We start from the raw sequence: 18,950 nt of genomic DNA, 5'->3' as shown, positions 1-18,950 counted from the left end.
TATATATATATATATATATATATATATATATATATATATATATATATATATATATATATATAAGAATAAACATGTTTAAATAAAAATGTTTACTGTTTATATTTTAAAGATAGTTTTACCTGTTTCTGTTTTATTTCAATGACACCTTATTTTAGGGTAAGCATCTTGAAGAAAATAACTGATCAATCAACTCTTGTCTTTTTATTATATTTCTGCAAAAAAAAAAACATTATGTATTTTACCTTTTTATTTATTAATTAGTCTTATTGTTCCTTTCTGAGCAACAATAAAGCTACTGGTTAGCAATGATTAAAAAGTTTTAAATAATGCTGAACAGGAAAATCTATAAATGTGTAGAAGCAAACGAAAGACGTCCTCTTAAGCTGTAATTCAGCTTTGATGGAGTTTACAGTAGAGACATCAATCAAGGTTTAAACCAGTCACAGAACGTTGGACTTTACCTTGCTGAACTGCCAGTTTTGCCCCCATTACCTCCTTTACACAGTCACAGATTAAATGTTCATGTATTTTAAGGTTTCACCATGGAAAATTCCACTTATATTGTGTGATAATGTCACAAAATCTTGTTGCAAGACTCTCTTGATCATACAGTTTAAAAGCATAAACTGCTGTCGCTGCATAAAAATCAACCGGAGGTGTTCCTGATAGGATGCATAGTTTACGTGCAAACATGTTGCTTGTGCAAAAACTAAAGTGAAACTGAAGTCAGTGTTGCGGTTTATGCCATAATAATCACAGCAACACCTAACTCAGCCTTTTCTGTCTTTGGCTCTTAGATTACTGTGGAGATTATGTTTAAAAGTTTCTTATTTTTAAACAGTAAAGGAAAGTTTCATTAGAGCAGAATTATATTTAAAACTTCTAAGATGAAATGGTAAATAGTACTAAATCTGGCAAAAGGAAACCATGTTAAAGAAAACATTTTATGAAATATGATGGAGGATTAATACCATATATAGACTTACCTGGTCCCTCTCAGGTTTGTCAGAGATGTCATTCATGCTGCTGGATGCCAGGTTCTTGTGGGGCGTAGTTGGACTATCTGTTAGGATGTAGAGGTGGAGTAGATAGTTTAAACATAATTGTTTGTTTTCATTTAGAGGGGAAACTAATGATGAAGGAGGAGACCCAGGAAAAAGACGGTGGCCCAGAGAGTTCCCTCCACATGCATCACCAGAACCTCTACCACCCAGCTGCATTATCATGCAAGCTCAAAGATAGAAATAAAGAAATGTAGATCCAGAGGATCCTATAGGTTAAAGATTATATCAACATCATCTGTTCCTGTTGCAGTCTTCATTATCTATTAGAATCTGTGATCTATGGTTTTCAGTCTACCTTTACCTTCTGGCAATAAGTCTGGAACTCTAAAATACCAATACTTTCCAAACCCCCTTTTATGATAACATCATTTGGCCAATTAGTATTTCCAACCATGACAGGAAATACAGTTCATCTACTTCTACCTCAGGTTTGGTTTCAAGTAGGAAGTACCCACACAGCATCCCAATCAGACTTCCTAACAACCCTATGTGATTCCTTCTGCTGTGGAGGTGAAGCAGTCTTTCTCCATGTCCTTCACCATGTCCCAGCATCCCCCTAGTCATGCATCTGTAATATTCAGACCTCAGACTGACCTGTTAATCAAGACCCTTGCTTTTTTGCTAAGTTATTCTTTCTACGGCAGACCGAACAGTTTTTACATAACTTTAGACAGGGCCCCACCCTGTCCATCCATTTTCTCCTCCAACTTACAATTACCTGTGAAAAAGAGAACAAAAACTTTTTCACTTCCAACAGAAAATAAACCCTGATCTGGAAGGAGCCCTCCACAACTGTGGATAAAATCAACTGAAAGGAATCATATTCAGACTTTAAACTACTCCAGTTTTTATTTTTCTGAAGGTCAGATTTAAAGCTGCTAAAGATTACCATCTAATTTAAGATAATACAAATTAAAATCCTGTTCATGCCAAAGGACAGCTGAGGCGGAGCACCATTGGGAACACCTCAACCTTGTAGAAATAAGACAGAGAATGGATCTGAAAGTCTTCACTAGCACACCATACTACTATTTGTCAAAATATAGAAACCAAACTCCATAATACCCAATGTAATTCAGCAATAACCTTCATTCCAAACCTTCAGATCTTAAATAACTTTTTCTATTTGCCTTGCTGTCAAACTAATACCAAAAAAACATCAACCTTGTTATTGAATTTTAAATCCAAACATCCTTTGCACGTCATTCTCATGGTTTATTAAACTTCAGGCATTCATGCTTGTGCAGCAGCTGTAGAGCATCCACTCAGGTTCACAGCTAAGAATATCCGGTGGTCTTCGTGTCCTACTTTCACATCAAGCTGGTTCACTAAGTGTTTCCTTCAGGACTTTGACTGACGCTCTGCTGACTTTCTGATTCAGCTCGACAGCTCTTCAAACATCTGACAGCATGATGTGACCTCACATTAGACTGGAAACTTCAGCCGGTAGAATAAGTGGAGCCACCTATGCTTTTTCATAAATCTGCCCCCTCAGCATTGTGGGTAGGACCAGGCCTGTCAGTATGATGCAGTCAGTTTGTATAAATCTGATTTTAATTTTTTTTTTTTCAGAATGAATTCATGGAATTCATGAAAATGGTTTTTAAACAAGACAAATTGACTATAAGGACTGAAATACTTAATTTATCTGTAGAGTGAGGTTTTTATTTTTCAAATGAAGTTGTGTGAAGTTCTTCTGAACAGTTAGTAAAAAAGCTGGGTGTTAGTCAGAGCATGAAGCATTCAAGGGTCCATCAATGGCTTCAGCAAGCCCCAAATATATTTTAACCCAGCATACCCAGGGTTGTGCCAGTTCGCACTAAACAAGAAATAATTAATAAATGCACTCCAGCAAGGCTGAAATGAATTAGTTTATAGTCATAGCCTACCATTATGTACAAAGCTAACAGCTACAAGATAAACATTTTTTTTTTATCCTATTATGTATAAACACACATAGCTAATGATGTCATCTACAAATTAGCATCAAAACTATGCGCTGTCCCTCGACAAAACTAGTGCAACATTTTGACTGATGGTTGTCAATAGACAATTAAAACCATCTATTAATTTGGCACAGATACAGTTCAACATGAGTTTTTTTATTTGAATTCATATTGCAAAGGGAAAAACACAGTCATTTGAGCAGAGAATGAGAAACAGAAAGATTATTGATCTTAATGGCAATTAATAAATGTAATTTTTTTCAAAAATGTCTTTCTTTGTCAATAGGTGGCGTGTCCACCATTGTTTAGATTTATCATCTAGGATAAGGAGCATTCAAATGACTGTGTAAACACTATGCACACTATAAAAGCTTGATACTTAAAATGTAATACCCTACCACATATTGCAGTCAAGCAGCACTATGCTATTTTTTTGCACAGTGATATTAAAATATTCCTTTTTTTGTATTTCCTCCATCCATCCATTTTCCGTCACGCTTATCCCTGCTGGGGTCACAAGGGGTGAAGAGCTGTCAATGGGCTAGAGGTGGCGTACACCCTGGACAGGTCGCCAGTCTATCTCAGGGCAACATAGAGACCAACAGGACAAACAACCATTCATGCACATACTCACACCTAAGGTGAATTTAGAGAAGCTAATTAACCTAACAGTTATTTTTTTGGACTGTGGGAGGAAGCCAGAGTACCCGGAGAGAACCCACGCATGAGGTCTTGCAGAAAGACCTCGGGCCGGGTCTGTAAGGCAGCACTGCTAACCACTGTGCAGCCCTTTTTGTATTTCATTCTTGAGTAATTAGAATAACTTCTTTATGTAGCGAATTCTTATTTTTTGTTTTTATATTTCTTACTGTTGATTACTGAAAATTAAATTTCTCATTTCTATTCTTTAAGCAGTTTTTAACTGACATAATTTTCTTAATACCTTAAGTTAAGTTTAACTGTGAATGATGGTTGTTGTCAGCCCTGTAGGACCAAGGCCTGCTGTGTAAGGTGCTTCTAATGAAACATGGCAACCCTGGCTATAACTGTTCACTTGACTCCACATGATATTTATTCAGAAGGATCTCTATGAGTGCTATCTGACTGCAGCGAAGACACTTATTGCTCATAACTCCTCTGCACAACCCCAGTTCAAACAAAATATGGAAATTTTTATGGCTCGTTTAGGAGTCCAAGGAAACTTTCTCTAATGGCACCTTGATACCAAGTGTTCAGTGTGTCATAACTGGGTCTGGGGAACTTACTAAGCCAGTCCATACTGGTACTCCTTTGGTTCTGCAAGTCCTCCATGGAGATGTGACCCGAAAGGCAGGTCACAGAGTTCCCCAGAGGACTGCGGGCTTTTTAGCAGCAGCAGCAGTTTATCATAGTCAGTCCAGGCAAGCAAGAAGAAAAGCAGACAGGTGGAAAGGACAGATGAAGAACACTTGATAGATAAAACAAATCAAGACTGTTAGCAGATCAGAAAAGTGAATTAATCCATGCATTAAAAACTGTGCAGATAAACAGTGAGTTAGGAGGAATGGTGGTGTTAGACAGGAAAACAAACAGTGGTTTCAACTCTGTTTTACTTAAAGATCTACTTTATCCTCAAAAGGGCTATAACCAATTAATGTTTATCACTGATGGTCCTTATCTTTACTATGATCCAGTTAACAGACATGCTTTAACATGAAGTGGGAGCCTTTCCTTTTGATCATAAAATGTTTCTTAAATCTGATAAGAGGTAATAAATAACTTCATTTTCCACTGGCTCATGGCTGGTCACAGATTAATTAGGTTGTCAACATCTAGTTACTCAATGTTTACAATTAAAGCACATGTCCATAAAACCAGTAGGGTCTGTGCAATGAAGGCAGAGAATATTTCCTGAGTTAAGAGGAAAAAAGGTATCTGTGATAGATGGTAATAGATGCAATAATTTTACCTACTAAAGAAACAATGTAGCTTTTAGCTACTAAGAGAAAAAGACCTATTATTTCCAGGTTTAGCGCCTCTGAAAATAATTGCCAACACTATACTGCAGAAAAATAAAAAATTCTACCTCATGGAATCTGATAGCAGATGACTTTGAACCAGCAAAAAAAATTATTTAATCCATCTCACATTAAGAAAATAATTCTAAATCTGCACAGTGTTGCTTTAAATCAATAGTACACAGAAGCATATATTGAAAATTCAATATATTCGTCCTTGAATTACTTAAGTAAATTATATAATATTTTAGGATTGGCCCCCTTTAAAATGAAACAAATTAGTCATGTTTTATTTGGGGTTTCTTCCTGCAGATTAATAAAATCTTGCATCACTTCTGCTCATTGCTGTTAGATATTATTGCAGTGAAAGCAAAGGCATTGATGCATCAAAACTCTTTTGTAAAGCTTAACATGCTGTTAGACAGGTGATAAAAACAATGTCAATTGAACATGTTTGGTGAATTTAATCTCAGAAAAAGTGTCTGCCCCCTTTTAGTTTTCTTCTATTTTGCTTTATATTTTAATCAAATGTTTGCATCATCAAACACCTTTTAATTCCAGAGGAAAATAATCCAGCTAAATACAAAATGCTGCTCAGCAAGTTTATTAGATAATTTTAAAAAGGAAAAGAGCTATCTAAGCCAATTTGGGTTTAAGAGAAATAACATACCAGGTAACAATGGCCTTATGGTCCCTTCTTATACTCAATATAAGCCATTTACACCTTTTTCAAGGAATTCTGGTTCCACATATGTTGCAGAATTGCTAAATTGCATGGTTTATAACCATGAACAGCCTCTTAGGGGTCAAGCCACAGCAGCTGTATCAAGTTTACGAACAGATTTTGACTAAACCTCTGCTAATCCTTCGCCACCTCCACCAAGGAGGTTATGCTTTTAGGAGAGTTTGAAAAGTTATGGACAGATTTTAATACAAATTTTTATCAGAGGTGTCCCTCATGCTAAGAAACAATCCATCGGATTTTTGTGATGATCCGGATCAACTGCAAGTTTTACCTATAGGGGTAATTTGGGATATAATTTGCTCCTCAGCAGAGGTCTGCAACCTTGGAAGGCTTTTCTATTAATTTTTTTAGTGATCAAGTTCTGGACGTACATTTTGATTATTTTCCTACTTTGTCCTGTTGTTCTGCTACATTAAGCTAAAGACAATAAAATAATGGCTGGAAATTCTTCTGGACATTCAGGATATATTCTGCAGATCTCATTAATTTCATCAAGTAGCAAAAAAGTCCCACACTATCACACTGCTACTACCATGTTTTACAATTGATATATTGTTCTTTTTCTGAAATGTGTGGAACAGGATATGTAACAAAAAAACAATCAGAAAAATTCCCCATCTGTCCAGTCAGTCCATTGAATATCACAGAACTGATTGTATTTCCAGTGTGTTAGATGTTAATAACTTTGACTCATATCAGATTTTGCCATGTTGGGATATTTTTTTTTTGCTATCTTTCAGCCTATTTCTGTAGTTAGTGAGGGTATTTTTTGTTGATTACCGGATTCTACAGGCCAAGCTGTTTGTTTGTTTTTTAAAGAAAACTGTGTTTGGGTTTATATAGGTTATCTTGATCTGATATTTAAATGAGTTTGAATATCTAAAAAGAAAAGTATAAGGGAGCAGGACTTGATGTTCTTTAAACATTGCCCTACATTGGTCTTTAGAGTTAGTTGATTCAAAATGCAACATAAAGTGACAAAGTGTTTGAAAGAGTAAATAATGTTTTCCTGTATTGTCTGGATCAATGTTTCAGCCAAATTTGTTTCTTCACAGCAGCGAATAAGCACAAAGAACTGCTGCTTGCAATTCAGCCCTCAAAACTCACTGTACTTGCAACTCAAATATGGATTTTACAGGTCGGATCATGACTTTCCTTTTTTTGATTTTCTCGATTAAAAAGTTGAAAAGACTGCACCAAACTGGCACCATTGTTACCGTTGTCCTGGTTGGAAAACAGCCTACTTGCACTGGAGACCGTTTTCCCAATGTCAGCCAGGGAGCGGAGGTTGGACTTCTTAGTCTGGTGGCGGTGTTTCCGTAGCAACGTGTACATCACCTTGTCCTTAAGGTCTGCTTTCAGCTGGCCGATCTCTATCTGGTTGTCAGTGATCATCTCTGTAAGGAAACAATTGTTGCATCATGTCTAAAGTTATATTTTGTTGAGATAAGTTAACAGAAAACGTTCTTATTGTTTAATTTTGGAGGGGTAGTGAAATCGTCAATCTATGCGTAAGCATTGCCATCAGCACTCAAAACAGACAATTACCTGAAAGGTACTCATAGGTTACTTATTGTGTAAAAACAAACATATCTACAAGAATACTTTCGGTTTCCACATGGTATCAATGGAAATACCTTAAAACCTGATGACTTTCTTATATATATATATATATATATATATATATATATATATATATATATACACACTAATACTAAAATACTATACTACTACTAAAATATTAGTATATTTACATTGCATGTACAGAGATAATTCTGCATAAGGTTACCTTTTCATCTTTTCATTTATATAATCAAACACTGTTAGAAATGTTGGATGTTTAAAAAAAAAAGATAAGTTGAATGTCTTTATCATTTTATGACAATGAATATACAAATCACTATTCTTTATTCATTATTAACTCTGAATATAGTTACACAGCCCAACTGATATAAATATTTCAACTGGAGAAAACAAAAGGATTTTCATTTTGACAAAAAAAAAAATTTTGTCCTTTAACATAAAATTGAAATTCAAGATTAACATTTTATAAACTTTTTTAACACTACTAATGAATAGGATGAAGTACTCCACATACATCCTTATGTTACTCCTTAAGTACCATATGGGTACTCAATAACTATGCTAGTAGACAATCCAGAGGTATCTACTAGGTAAAAGTAGCACTATACAATATATCTACCCCTATAGATACTCAATATGTACCCTATCAGTTAACCATAGCTATGCTCCATAGGTACTCAACAAGAATGGTGTTAGTACTCCTTTCTGTTAAGCTTTCTGTTAGTAACTCTGTAAGCACACTGTGAAGCCATTATTGCCTTTTTTTCCACCAGCAGAACCCTCTTTCTTGAACCAGTTTGGGGCCCATGAACATGGGTGCTTGGTTACAACAGCTGTTGTCGACCAATTGTAGAACTGAGTCCTTCATCATCACCAGTGGGTGCTACAGAACGCAGAAGCAATGCCAGCTGGTGTGATCCAGACGTGTTTATCAATCCACCAGAGAAAAAGAAGAGGAACAGGAAGCCCACCAGAATAACATGAGAATAGAATAGCTCGATGGTGGACTTTGTTGCTCTGCATGGTATTTCTGTTTGCAGCTCTATATACTTCTATGCTTTAAAGGTGCATCAAAGCTCTCCAGGCCAGGCAGTAAAGTAAATAATGATGCTGTCAAACGGACAGACAGCTACCTGTACTATGAATGGTAGGTGCAGAAACCAAGGTTGACTTGATCCTGACCAGATGCTAATGTAACCCAAATGTGAAGACTTATTAATATGATTGCTCTGTTAATCATGTGAAGGAGACCTGATGAAGTTTGGATTTATCCACACTGGCAGCTGGCTATTCAGCAGTGTCAGATGCGAACCGGAGAACCCGCTCTGGTCAAAACAGGAGCAACCATTCGAAAATACAGTATGGGCTCCAAGCCGCTTTGATAGAAAAGCCCTATATAGGTTACTTGTAGATTGTTCCCTAGAGGCATACCAAGTACTCTTCAACTACTAACACAGGTATCTATGTAAGTTTCCATAGCTATGCAAGTACCTTGTCTGCAAGCTGTACCCTTTAAGTACCACAATAAATTTACTTATCTTGTGATAGATATCTCCAAATTAAGTAATATTTTTCAGACTTTCATGATGTATTATGTTCCTTAGTTTTTTCTGTTGATTTTGAGGGGCATAAAACAAAAGTGATTTTAATATATCCCCTGAAATGTAATTTCCCGCAAAATGACTGTTTAAATTACCGTTATCTGTTGTTGATATAGCCAAAGGCTTAATTAGTAACTCTATCAGTGTTATTTCGCCAATTAAGAGACCCCTTGAATGGTTCCAAGCCAAAGGTCTGATTTATAAAAAGTCAAAAGCCTGAATGCTGAAAGAGACCAGCCTCGGGGAAATTTTCTTCCTGTGGACGGGTAGTGCAGCTAATGACCCATCAGTGAATCCACTGAAAAGCGAAGAGACCTGGTTCCTCTTGGCTTGCAAAGTCTGAGGCAGGCAATTACGTCACATTAATCAGTCCTAGAAGGACCTCTTCCCCCTGTGCCTTCATCCAGACTGAAATGAAAAGCTGGTGGTACTACCCTGGTAGGCACAGACAAAATCATCTTAATGCAACTGGAAACCAAGCACTGCTCTTTAATTAGGGAAGTTTCTGTTTGACCATTTGGGAACTACTTTATGAGACGAGAGTTGGAATACAAAGTTCATGACCTCAGTGCAAGCATCCAGCGAATCATTAAACAAAAGAACCGCAAAAGACACCTCAGAGTTGTGTGATGTTCATTAACTCAGGAACTGGATCCTTATAACCCACTGCAGGCACATAAGATATCAGAGAGAATCAAGCAGATAGATATGGGCCTTTTCTCAATTCACTAGAACACAAGTATGTCAAGTATGTTCTTGAGAAGAACACAGGACATTCTGGACTCGAGGAGAATGGGAGCACGCAGCATAAGTATGGATCAATCGGAACAGAAGCGTACCCGTGACGTGGTGACGTCACGAGTACGCTCTAAACGAGAGGGCATGTGACGTCTCTATACAATAATAAATTATTACTTTTTTCATTTAGTGGGGGAATAATAATTAACACAGTCAGATAAACAAAAATCAAATGAACATTTTGCCAAATAAAACAAAAAAATCACCATGAGAGCCAGCGGTACTTCACACATGGCTACGCTGAGAGAGGGCTGCTGCAGACGGGCTGCGGTTAGCCCTGGCTGCCGTTACCCTCGGAGCTCCGCTGGTTGCCGCGGTCCTCTCAACTTCGGCAAAAAAATTTTTTAATTATGCATTAAATCGGTAAATGGACTATATAATGACACTTTAAAGTATAATATTCTTGCCTCAAATGATTTTAAAACATACTTTTATTGATAAACAGCTACAGAACAGAGAACTTTTAACTTTCAATGTAGCGCTCCATTGAAAGCTGCTGCTGCTGCTGTGCATGCTGGGACAGCTGTCAATCTCAAAAATGGACAAGTCTGCTTTGATGTATACTCAATAAAGAGGAAGGGGCGAGAACAACATCCGGGGACTTTGTCTGTTCTCTGTCTGCTGTTTTTGCAAATTGGAACAGTACTAGGGCTGAGGTTGATGATGTGTCATGAGTACACGAGCACATAAGAACCCACAAGTACACATATGCATGGTCTCATTTCCCAGTCAGGAACATGCTGACCTTTATCAGCCTTTACAGTGCAGCTTCAGGAAAGAGGGATATAAGAGGGACAATAGCTGGGGAACAAAGACAGAAAGCAGTTGTTTTACTTACCTACTCAGAAATGTCTGGTTTGAAAATTTCAAACAACTTTTGGCGTCTGCAGCATCTGTATTCTAACTGTTGTGAAGATTTTATCCTATCTTCAGATTTAAAATATATTTTGATATGCTGATCCATGTGTTTTCATCCTTTGCAAATCTTGTGTTCTTGTTTTTGAAATACTAGAGTTGTGAATGAACCCCAAAGGTACCCTATAAATACCCTGTTTCCACCTTTATGGACTTTGTGGGTGTCATGCAAGTTCATACTTACCGCTATTGATATATAACTTGTAATAAGCAAATAATTATTCCACAGTTAGCTATTCAGACAGATGCTGCTCTAAGTTGTATGGAAAACACCCATTAGATTATCCTGTAGGCACCCGCTTAATATCCCATTTCAGTTCCTTAATTTAAAGTAAAGTTTATTTGAAAAGCCTTTTTTATAAGCTGTTCACCAAATTCAACAAATCAACACGTAAAATTTAACAACTGGTAAAACTTAAAAGGGTGCAAAGTTAAAATTATAAGAACAAGAATTAAAAATTAAAGAAAAAATTTAATTAACGCTAAAGTCAGTAAAAACATAAGAAATATGTGGTTAAAAAATGTAATACAGGATTAGAAAAAAGCTCATTATAGAGTGTAGTTTCACATAGTTTAACACTAAAGGTTACAGCTGTAGTTACTCCCCTCAAATTATGTTGGCAACACATTTAACTTTGGAAATAAGAGTAGTTGCAGTTTTATAAAGAAAAATATTTTTTTCTACAGAGAGTTACACGATTCGAAGAATGACCAAATATGATAGTCCTACAAAATTGCTGTATTTGCATCATTACTGATTTAAACTAGATTAAATAGGTGAGATTTCTCTTACCAACAACCTGAGACAGAGTGGAAGCCTCCATGTCCAGCATGATTGTGCCTTTCTCTATGCATGTACGCAGCTCAAACAGGCTGTGTAAGGACAGGGTCGCCACATGGGGTTTACTCCAGCGCTCTCCCCCTTTTTCTACTTTTTCCTCAAACTTTATCCACCTGGGAGGAAGAACAAGGTCGGAAAAAGGGAATCAAATCAACTGGAAAAGCATGCATATCAAAATTGGTCAAGGTGAATTCCCACTGGATTGAAGTCATAATTAAAGATTTTTTTAAATGCAAGATGTGGATGGTAAATATACATGCCCTTTTAGATATTATCTGCACAGGTCATGGTGGAATGGGAGAGTTTAAAAAGGACTTCAAAGATGCAATAAACTTGAAAACATTTACTTCACTGCTAGGTTATCGAGATAGGAGAATAAAAAGGAAGAGAAATAACCTTAACTTCCATCATGAAGACAAAAGCTTGTTTTTTTTTTAAATCTACCTGGTTAAGTTGTGAACAAATACATCCTAGGTGTGATGAGTTTAGTTATTGCTGTCGGATAAATTCGAGGTAACTTTGCCAAAAATTTTAGAAATTTACATTATTTGTTTTTGTAAATCAGACAGTTTCGAAATAGATTTTGTGCCTCCATAAATAAACATTTATTCCAGCTTGCATATGATTATTACATGTATACTAAAAAATAAGGTTATTCATTTCTTTAAGTGGTATCTTGAATCTTTTCCCCTTTAGGACTTTTAGTTTTCATCATGTTCAAGTTTAAACCCAAATTGGAGCCATTAATCCACAGCTGTCAGACAGATCTATTGTTTGTTTGTTTTATTTTTTCATTGTCTGTGTTTCGATTCATCAGTGCTTTGGTTTTTAAATCTCTTTCTTTGCTCCCTTGTCCCTCTGATAGATGGCAGACTGAACTAGTTCAAAGGCTTTTATTTGGCCACTGGCTGCTAAACTTGCTCTTGGCAAGCAGATGGCACAATCAAACACTACTTTGAGCTCTTATTGGTTGGACATCTTTGGTCTACATTGCAACATATATTTGTTTCTTTATGTGTTTGTAGAATACTAAGTTTTTATTGTATGATGCTTGAACTACTCAGTATATAAAGCAGTTTAAATCACATTAATGTAATTTTTATATACCAAGTTATCAATCTTTTTATCTCATTAACAGTATAAGTTAACCCAGTTTACCATAAAACAGTCAAAATCTATAAATTTTTACTTTTTAGTAGTTTTATTAGCATATACTTGATAATTGATTTATAACTGTACCATTTCTGCTTTAAATTCAATAATCGAATTTTAATTCCTTGAAATGTGACATAAAATTATTTATAATAAAAAGGGTTTTCTACATTACTTGATGTAATCCTTTAACATCCTCAGCGGGATAAAGTGCAAATTAAAAATGGAAAACCTAAGTTAAAGTGTGACTAGAATTACCCTCCCTCCCCCACACACCCCTGGGAAAAGCGTTGTTTCCTTTATGGGGATTTTAATAGCACAGTTGGATTCGGTTCATTTCAATTCTGTTGGTCTCTGTTGTTTAAATTCCCAACAAATCTATCCTTTTTTTAAAATCAAATTTAGTTTCAATAACTCTGGAGCAATTTGTCTTGCTTGGCAAGTATGCGGGAAAAGTGTAAAGAAAGAAAAACCTTCAAACAGATCATTAAACAGGAATAAAACCCCTGAGGAACCGAGGCAAATAGGTGCAACGATCTGGTGTAATTGATGGAGTTGAGAAAACAGGAGACAGACCAAAAACCCATTAAAAAAAAATTACGTCCATGGGTTTATTTTTAAACTTACTTCATATTTTCTGGTTGAAGTCAGATGTATGTAGCATTTTCCACCAATTTTTTTAGCTGCATTTTTCAGTTATAAGTCCCTCATTATGTCATTATGTAATATTATATAATGTTTTTAATATGACAAGTTAGCAATGATTAGGTTTTTAGAATAATCAAATTTTGAAAAGTACAAAAAGGATTCATTGATAATAACTAGAGCACATAATTTACAATAAAGTTATTTTTAATCACTCAGCTACAGGGAATGTGAAACGTTTATCCAGAGGGCACTTGGTCAGAGGTTAGAATAATAAATGGACTAATTTGGTTCCTCAAACAGCAACCCAAGGATCCTGTTTCCCCCTGAGATAGCTTCACCCATCCAGTGCTAATGATGCATGAACAATTATCCAATCTATGTTTTATGACAAAAATCCAACAAGCCACAAAAAGAATGACATGTTCTTTATTTTATGTCAAACGTGTTTATGACATCATCTAAAGGGTGACCTTTGACCATCTAAATGTCAACTCAGTAGAGACAGATTCTAGACTTTGAAAAGGATCCCTAACACTGGGACAGATGTTCTTACCTGGCTGTCTCCTTCCACTCCATCTCTTGTCCATCAACCGACAGCAGCTCATCCAGCTCAGTGAAGAGCTGTGGGGGAGCCGGGCCATCATCATCCTCTAATATGTAACGGATCCTCTCAGCTGCCGGCGAGACTGCAGAAGACAGAAAAATACTGCGGTTCACAGGCTGGCACTGATTGCTGCTGGGCAGGGGTTTGGATGCAGGCTTCTCGTCCTCAGCTGGACTCTTTCCGTTGACCTCAGGAGGAGCTGGAAGAGGAGGAATTTTATCTTCCTCCACATCCTCTTCCTTTTCCTCTTTCTCTTCTTGATTATTGTTTTTGGACATCTTTAATATTTCAGTGACCCCCCTGTTTGCTCTGTGAGTCAGCTGATCACAGAGTGGTCTGAGAGTGACACAAGCCCATCCGACTTCCACCACAGCAGCTAGAGCCTCATTAAAGCCCCTGGTGGAAGTGACAGTCGATCTCAGGCGCCTGCCCCTGCACTTTGTAGAACAGGTAGGAGGGGGACGATGGAGTTTAGGGGTCCCCTCAGTGACAGTGTCCCCACAGTCAGCCACTCTCCCTCGACGCCTCCCCTTCGCTGTTCAAACAGGCCTTCACTATTGGTCCTGCTGTCTTGGCAAGCGGCCGTGAAACTCCTCATTAACGAATAGGAAATGCTTCACAAACTGGCCTATTCTCTAGCTGTGGCCTGCCTTCGGCCCCCTTTGTCTTTTCATTTGAATATTAAGAGTGTTACATAACACAAAGCCAAACACAGTTTCGACAGGATTTATATGCTTTTCAGTGCTTTTCAATGGATAAAAATAAACAACATGATCCAGCATACTTTCAACAAGTGCAAACTGAAATGAAAGTTTTAATGATGGACCACCAACAGCGTTTACATAAAAGCTCACTCAGGGATGGATGAAACTGTACATTCAGTTCCAGTCAGAAGCTTGCATGGTAACCATGGGAATAATCTGTAGTTAATGTTTTATTATAACATTTCTTCTTATAGGCTGGAATTAAAATACTATATATAAGTATATAATATACAAGCATTTGTTAAACCTAAGAATTGAGTGCAGAAGTAAAAATGTACGGTTATAAATTATACTAATTACGAAAAACTAAACGAATTACAGCTCTGTAAAAAAAAAAAATACAACTGCAAAGATTTTTTTTTCTTATTCTACCTTATAAGAAATTATTTAGATGATAGGGTTGCAAGTTCAGTAGAACTTTAATGTTCTGGGTTGAAGGTTCTCCTCTTGCATGTGCCGTATCTCTCAGGGTACTCCACAAGTCAAAAATTATGACTGTTAGGTTAACCGACTTCTCTAAATTGCCCTTGAAAATTAGTGTGTGAATGTTTTTCTAATTCTGTATGTCTTATTGTTTCCCTAGACAACACAGCACTCAGTGCCCTGTGTAACCCTACAAGCTCAAATGGATATGGGCAATAGATGATAAGGTGATCATATAAACCTTGCAAATGTATGGCAATTCATGCTAATTAAAACTTATTTCTGAATTAAAATGTGGGCTGCTCTCCAAAATATTGTCTTCTAAACTCTTCTTGAGCTTAAACAGCACTGTTGTTTTTTTATTTTTCTATGAAAATGTTCTTGAACTCTCTATATTACAATATAATATATTACATAAATATTATAAATGTATATTGGAAAATAGCGAGAGGAGCCAAAGAAGTACATTTTACTAAAAAAGGTATATACAAATATCAAAACCAGGAACACGTTTTTTCAGAGATCTCTATTTCTGTGTGTAAATCGCAAAAGATAATAATTTTTAAAAAGCTTTTTTCCATCAAATCATAAAAATCTACAACAAAGCTATAAAAATAGTTTAAAAATATACATTAAATAAAAGGATTCTGAGCAAAACTAAAAAATTCTATAATTGTAAAAAAAAAATCTGACCTTAAATGGTCTCAACCACAGAAACAAGAGAAGAGAGAGCAATACAGATGCCTGTGGAGCCCCATATAGGAAAATGCTGTTAAGGGACAGAGTTTGGTTTATTTACCAGAGCAGATATCGACCACTGAAGCAATCACCTGTAGTGGTGGGCTGTGAGGGCCTTCAAGGCCTTCACTGCTGGCCTAAAAACAATCAGAAACACTAACCTGAATTCATGACCTAAACTTTAAGTTTTTTCTTTCCAGGTGTATTAATTTATTCCAAACAATCCATTCCATTGATTTTGTAGCGTTTCTTTTGGCTGCACTGCTTCCATTATATGGTCTCTATATTTTTTTGTCAGATCAGATTTCAGCCTCTGTGTGTTGCTGTGTCAATCAAATCTGCCCAGGGCCTTCAGAATAACAATACTAGTGAGGAACGTTTTTTCAACCAATCCAATTTCAGATTTCCAAACAGGGCCAGCTAGAGTGCCCATCCCTATGTCGGCATTTTCTGTCCTCTGATTGGTCAGTTAGAGCAAAATGCTTCCAACATAGTTAAGCTACCATGCAAGTTAACAATCTGCATTTTAGATTCGCTTTGGTTAAAAGTTTTCTGACCTCAATGGGTGATAATAAATGGAGATACTAAGACTTCCTGCACAAAGACAGAAGGATATATTGGTTTATGAATAATCAGCATCTCTGGTGAGTGTAATATATTTTATTTATATGCTTTATGCACTATTTTATCTGCCAATTCACTGCTGATGATGTAAATGTGGCGTAGCTATGGTTATAGAGTAAAGGATTATGTTGTCTTAACTGGGCTTCTTGCTTAATTGATCTCTGTATTCTCCCTCACACGGATCTTCCTCTCTGTTATACCTCTGCTTGTTACATTACATATTTGAATAATATTGGGAGTTTCTGTTTTTAAATGAAAAAGTGGTGATAGTAACCCCTTGACACACATTGTTGCAAATTGATGCTCAAATATAACGTTCACATGCGATAAAGCAAAACAACAAACATCAGGGATAAAAAAAAAATGTTTTGGTAAATACCAGGTTCTACAACTACTTAGACCCAGCAAAAATAAATAAATATCATTACTTTATAGAAAATAAAGCAAATATAAATTACTTTTTTGCTACTAGGATTTAAGAGAAAAAATAGCAGATAGGGGCTTGGAATTAGATGCACTCTATTATTGATCATCACCAGGGTGCTCACCTTTATAAAAGCATGAGTTTGGGCATTTTGCTGCACTGGAGCGAAGAGGAGTGTGTTAAAATTAACTCATATTAGCAAGGATCTTTAAGGAGCTATTTTGGTGTCCATCATAGTGGGAATGGTTTTACACCAAGTCCCAGCCAATTCACCTCAAGTTCTTCTGGATTAAAGCTCAAACTGCCAAAGAGTGCCAAAGGTGCACTTCTTCCACAAAATTATATGACCGCGTCTGACTGAACCCCACAATAAATAGGAAAAAAAATCCCTGTTTTGACATATAAGACAAAATGTAAGGTGTTGTTACAGAGCATTATGTCTGGAGAAAACATAAAACCCATCAGTGAAAACACATTACAAGCCAAGTCAAGCACAGTGGTAAATGGATAAATTTTTTGGCTTGTTTTGCACCGATATGACCTAAATGTGACATTTCTTTGACATGACATAAGCCAGATTGATCCATCTATTTCAATTTTGAATTCTACACAGTATCCATCTGGAAAGCCTCCAGTGTAAAGTGTTTGCAAAAGGTAGAGACTTTCAGTACAATTATGTTATTATTATTATACGTTATAGCCAATCGCAGCAGCAGAAAAGGCTGTGGCATTCTTGATTTGTTTCACAACCTTACATCATTCTGTGTCATTCTATCTCTATTTTGCCACTCTGCAGAATTGGTTAGTTCAATCTGTAACGCTCTGCTCTCTCTGCTTTTTCTCATAGTAGCTTCATCTGGTCTGTTCCTGTTTCACTGTGACACCATCCTGGAGAGAAATATCAGCTGTGCTTCTGCCATCAACAACTTTGTCTATAGCTGTTGGAGCTTGGCCTGTTTTTCAATGTAGTCCTGTGTCTCTGACTATGACTGGTTGGATGTGCTTTCTTCATCCTCTGACATGGGAGCTGGCTGTGTGTTTACTGGACGGGGCCGTCTGTGGAGCTGGTTGGCAGTTTCCTTTTGTATCTCTGGTTCTTTCTGTATCTCTGCTTCTGTCTCCTTGAACCCCAGTCGGCCTCAGCAGAAGGCCGCTCACACTGAGCCTGGTTCTGCTGTAGGTTTCTTCCTGTTAAAAGGGAGTTTTTCCTCTCCACTGTCGCTGCAGGCATGCTTAGTGTGATGGATTGCTTTTGAGTCAATGAGTCGATGCAATCAACTGGTTTTGCTTACATAGAAAACTTTTTAAATCAGTTTGACTGTATGATCTGGCTGAATTGTAAAGTGCCTTGAGATGACATGTGTTGTGAATTGGTGCTACATAAATAAACTGAATTTAATTGAATTAAATTGAAATTGAACTGAATCAGCAGAAACAAGCGATAAATCAAATTCTTGCCAAGTCCGGTTGGGAGGAAGGTGCAAATATCTTTTTCATCCATAAAGGCACAAAATAAGTCCAGGATATTCCAGCTAAAACTGGTGCAGCCTGAATTTTCTGCTTCAGCCTCCTGCATCTGGTGACATCATACACATCACTGCATTTCATTGGATAGAAACGTCCCTGTATTCAAGGCTAATGCATCTATTGTTTGTATAGTTTGTAAATTCACAAATATCAGAAAATTTTTTCTTGCTTGCAAGGTAAATATTTCCAATAAGTGTCTCTGAAAACTAACGTTTTTCAAAAAGTCACATACTTTGACGTCACGTGGGAGAATCAAATAGTCTCTGCAACTTCAGCTCTGTGGGGAGAGTAGGGAGTTATTGGGCAGAACAGAGATTGCGTTTATTGATCCTAAACATGTGTTCCGGGGGGCTGCACAAATTCTGCTTAATGATGCTGAATTGAATGACATGTTTCCTCAGAGGTACTGAGCGTGTTACAGTCCTGATGCAAATCTTACAGGAGCAGAGAGGACAGCAAACAGGAGATCCCTTGATGGTAAATGGCTCATTAGGATCAATATAAATGCTGGAGAAAGTTTAAATAAAGGATAGAGAACCAGATCTATTCCCTCTG

General features: G+C 36.7%; 1 protein-coding gene across 4 annotated transcripts in view; it reads right to left on the bottom strand.

Moving 5' to 3' along the window:
* Positions 1-18,950, bottom strand: part of LOC107103955 (electrogenic sodium bicarbonate cotransporter 1-like) — an 84,780-nt gene that overhangs the window by 31,022 nt on the left and 34,808 nt on the right. For 3 of the 4 annotated variants that reach the window (XM_015403827.1, XM_015403826.1, XM_015403829.1), the window contains 4 exons: positions 13,845-13,977; positions 11,444-11,604; positions 6,970-7,149; positions 987-1,063 (listed from right to left, as the gene is read on the bottom strand). In XM_015403827.1, the coding sequence (XP_015259313.1) occupies positions 987-1,063; positions 6,970-7,149; positions 11,444-11,604; positions 13,845-13,977 (551 nt within the window). The remainder of the gene's footprint in view (positions 1-986; positions 1,064-6,969; positions 7,150-11,443; positions 11,605-13,844; positions 13,978-18,950) is intronic. The other variant, XM_015403828.1, reaches the window with a different exon arrangement.

Source organism: Cyprinodon variegatus, unplaced genomic scaffold, assembly GCF_000732505.1.
Source record: "Cyprinodon variegatus isolate N-32 unplaced genomic scaffold, C_variegatus-1.0 Scaffold1573, whole genome shotgun sequence".
Lineage (NCBI taxonomy): Eukaryota > Metazoa > Chordata > Actinopteri > Cyprinodontiformes > Cyprinodontidae > Cyprinodon > Cyprinodon variegatus.
Note: the sequence above shows the minus strand (reverse complement) of the source record. Positions and strands in the feature narration are given on the sequence as shown.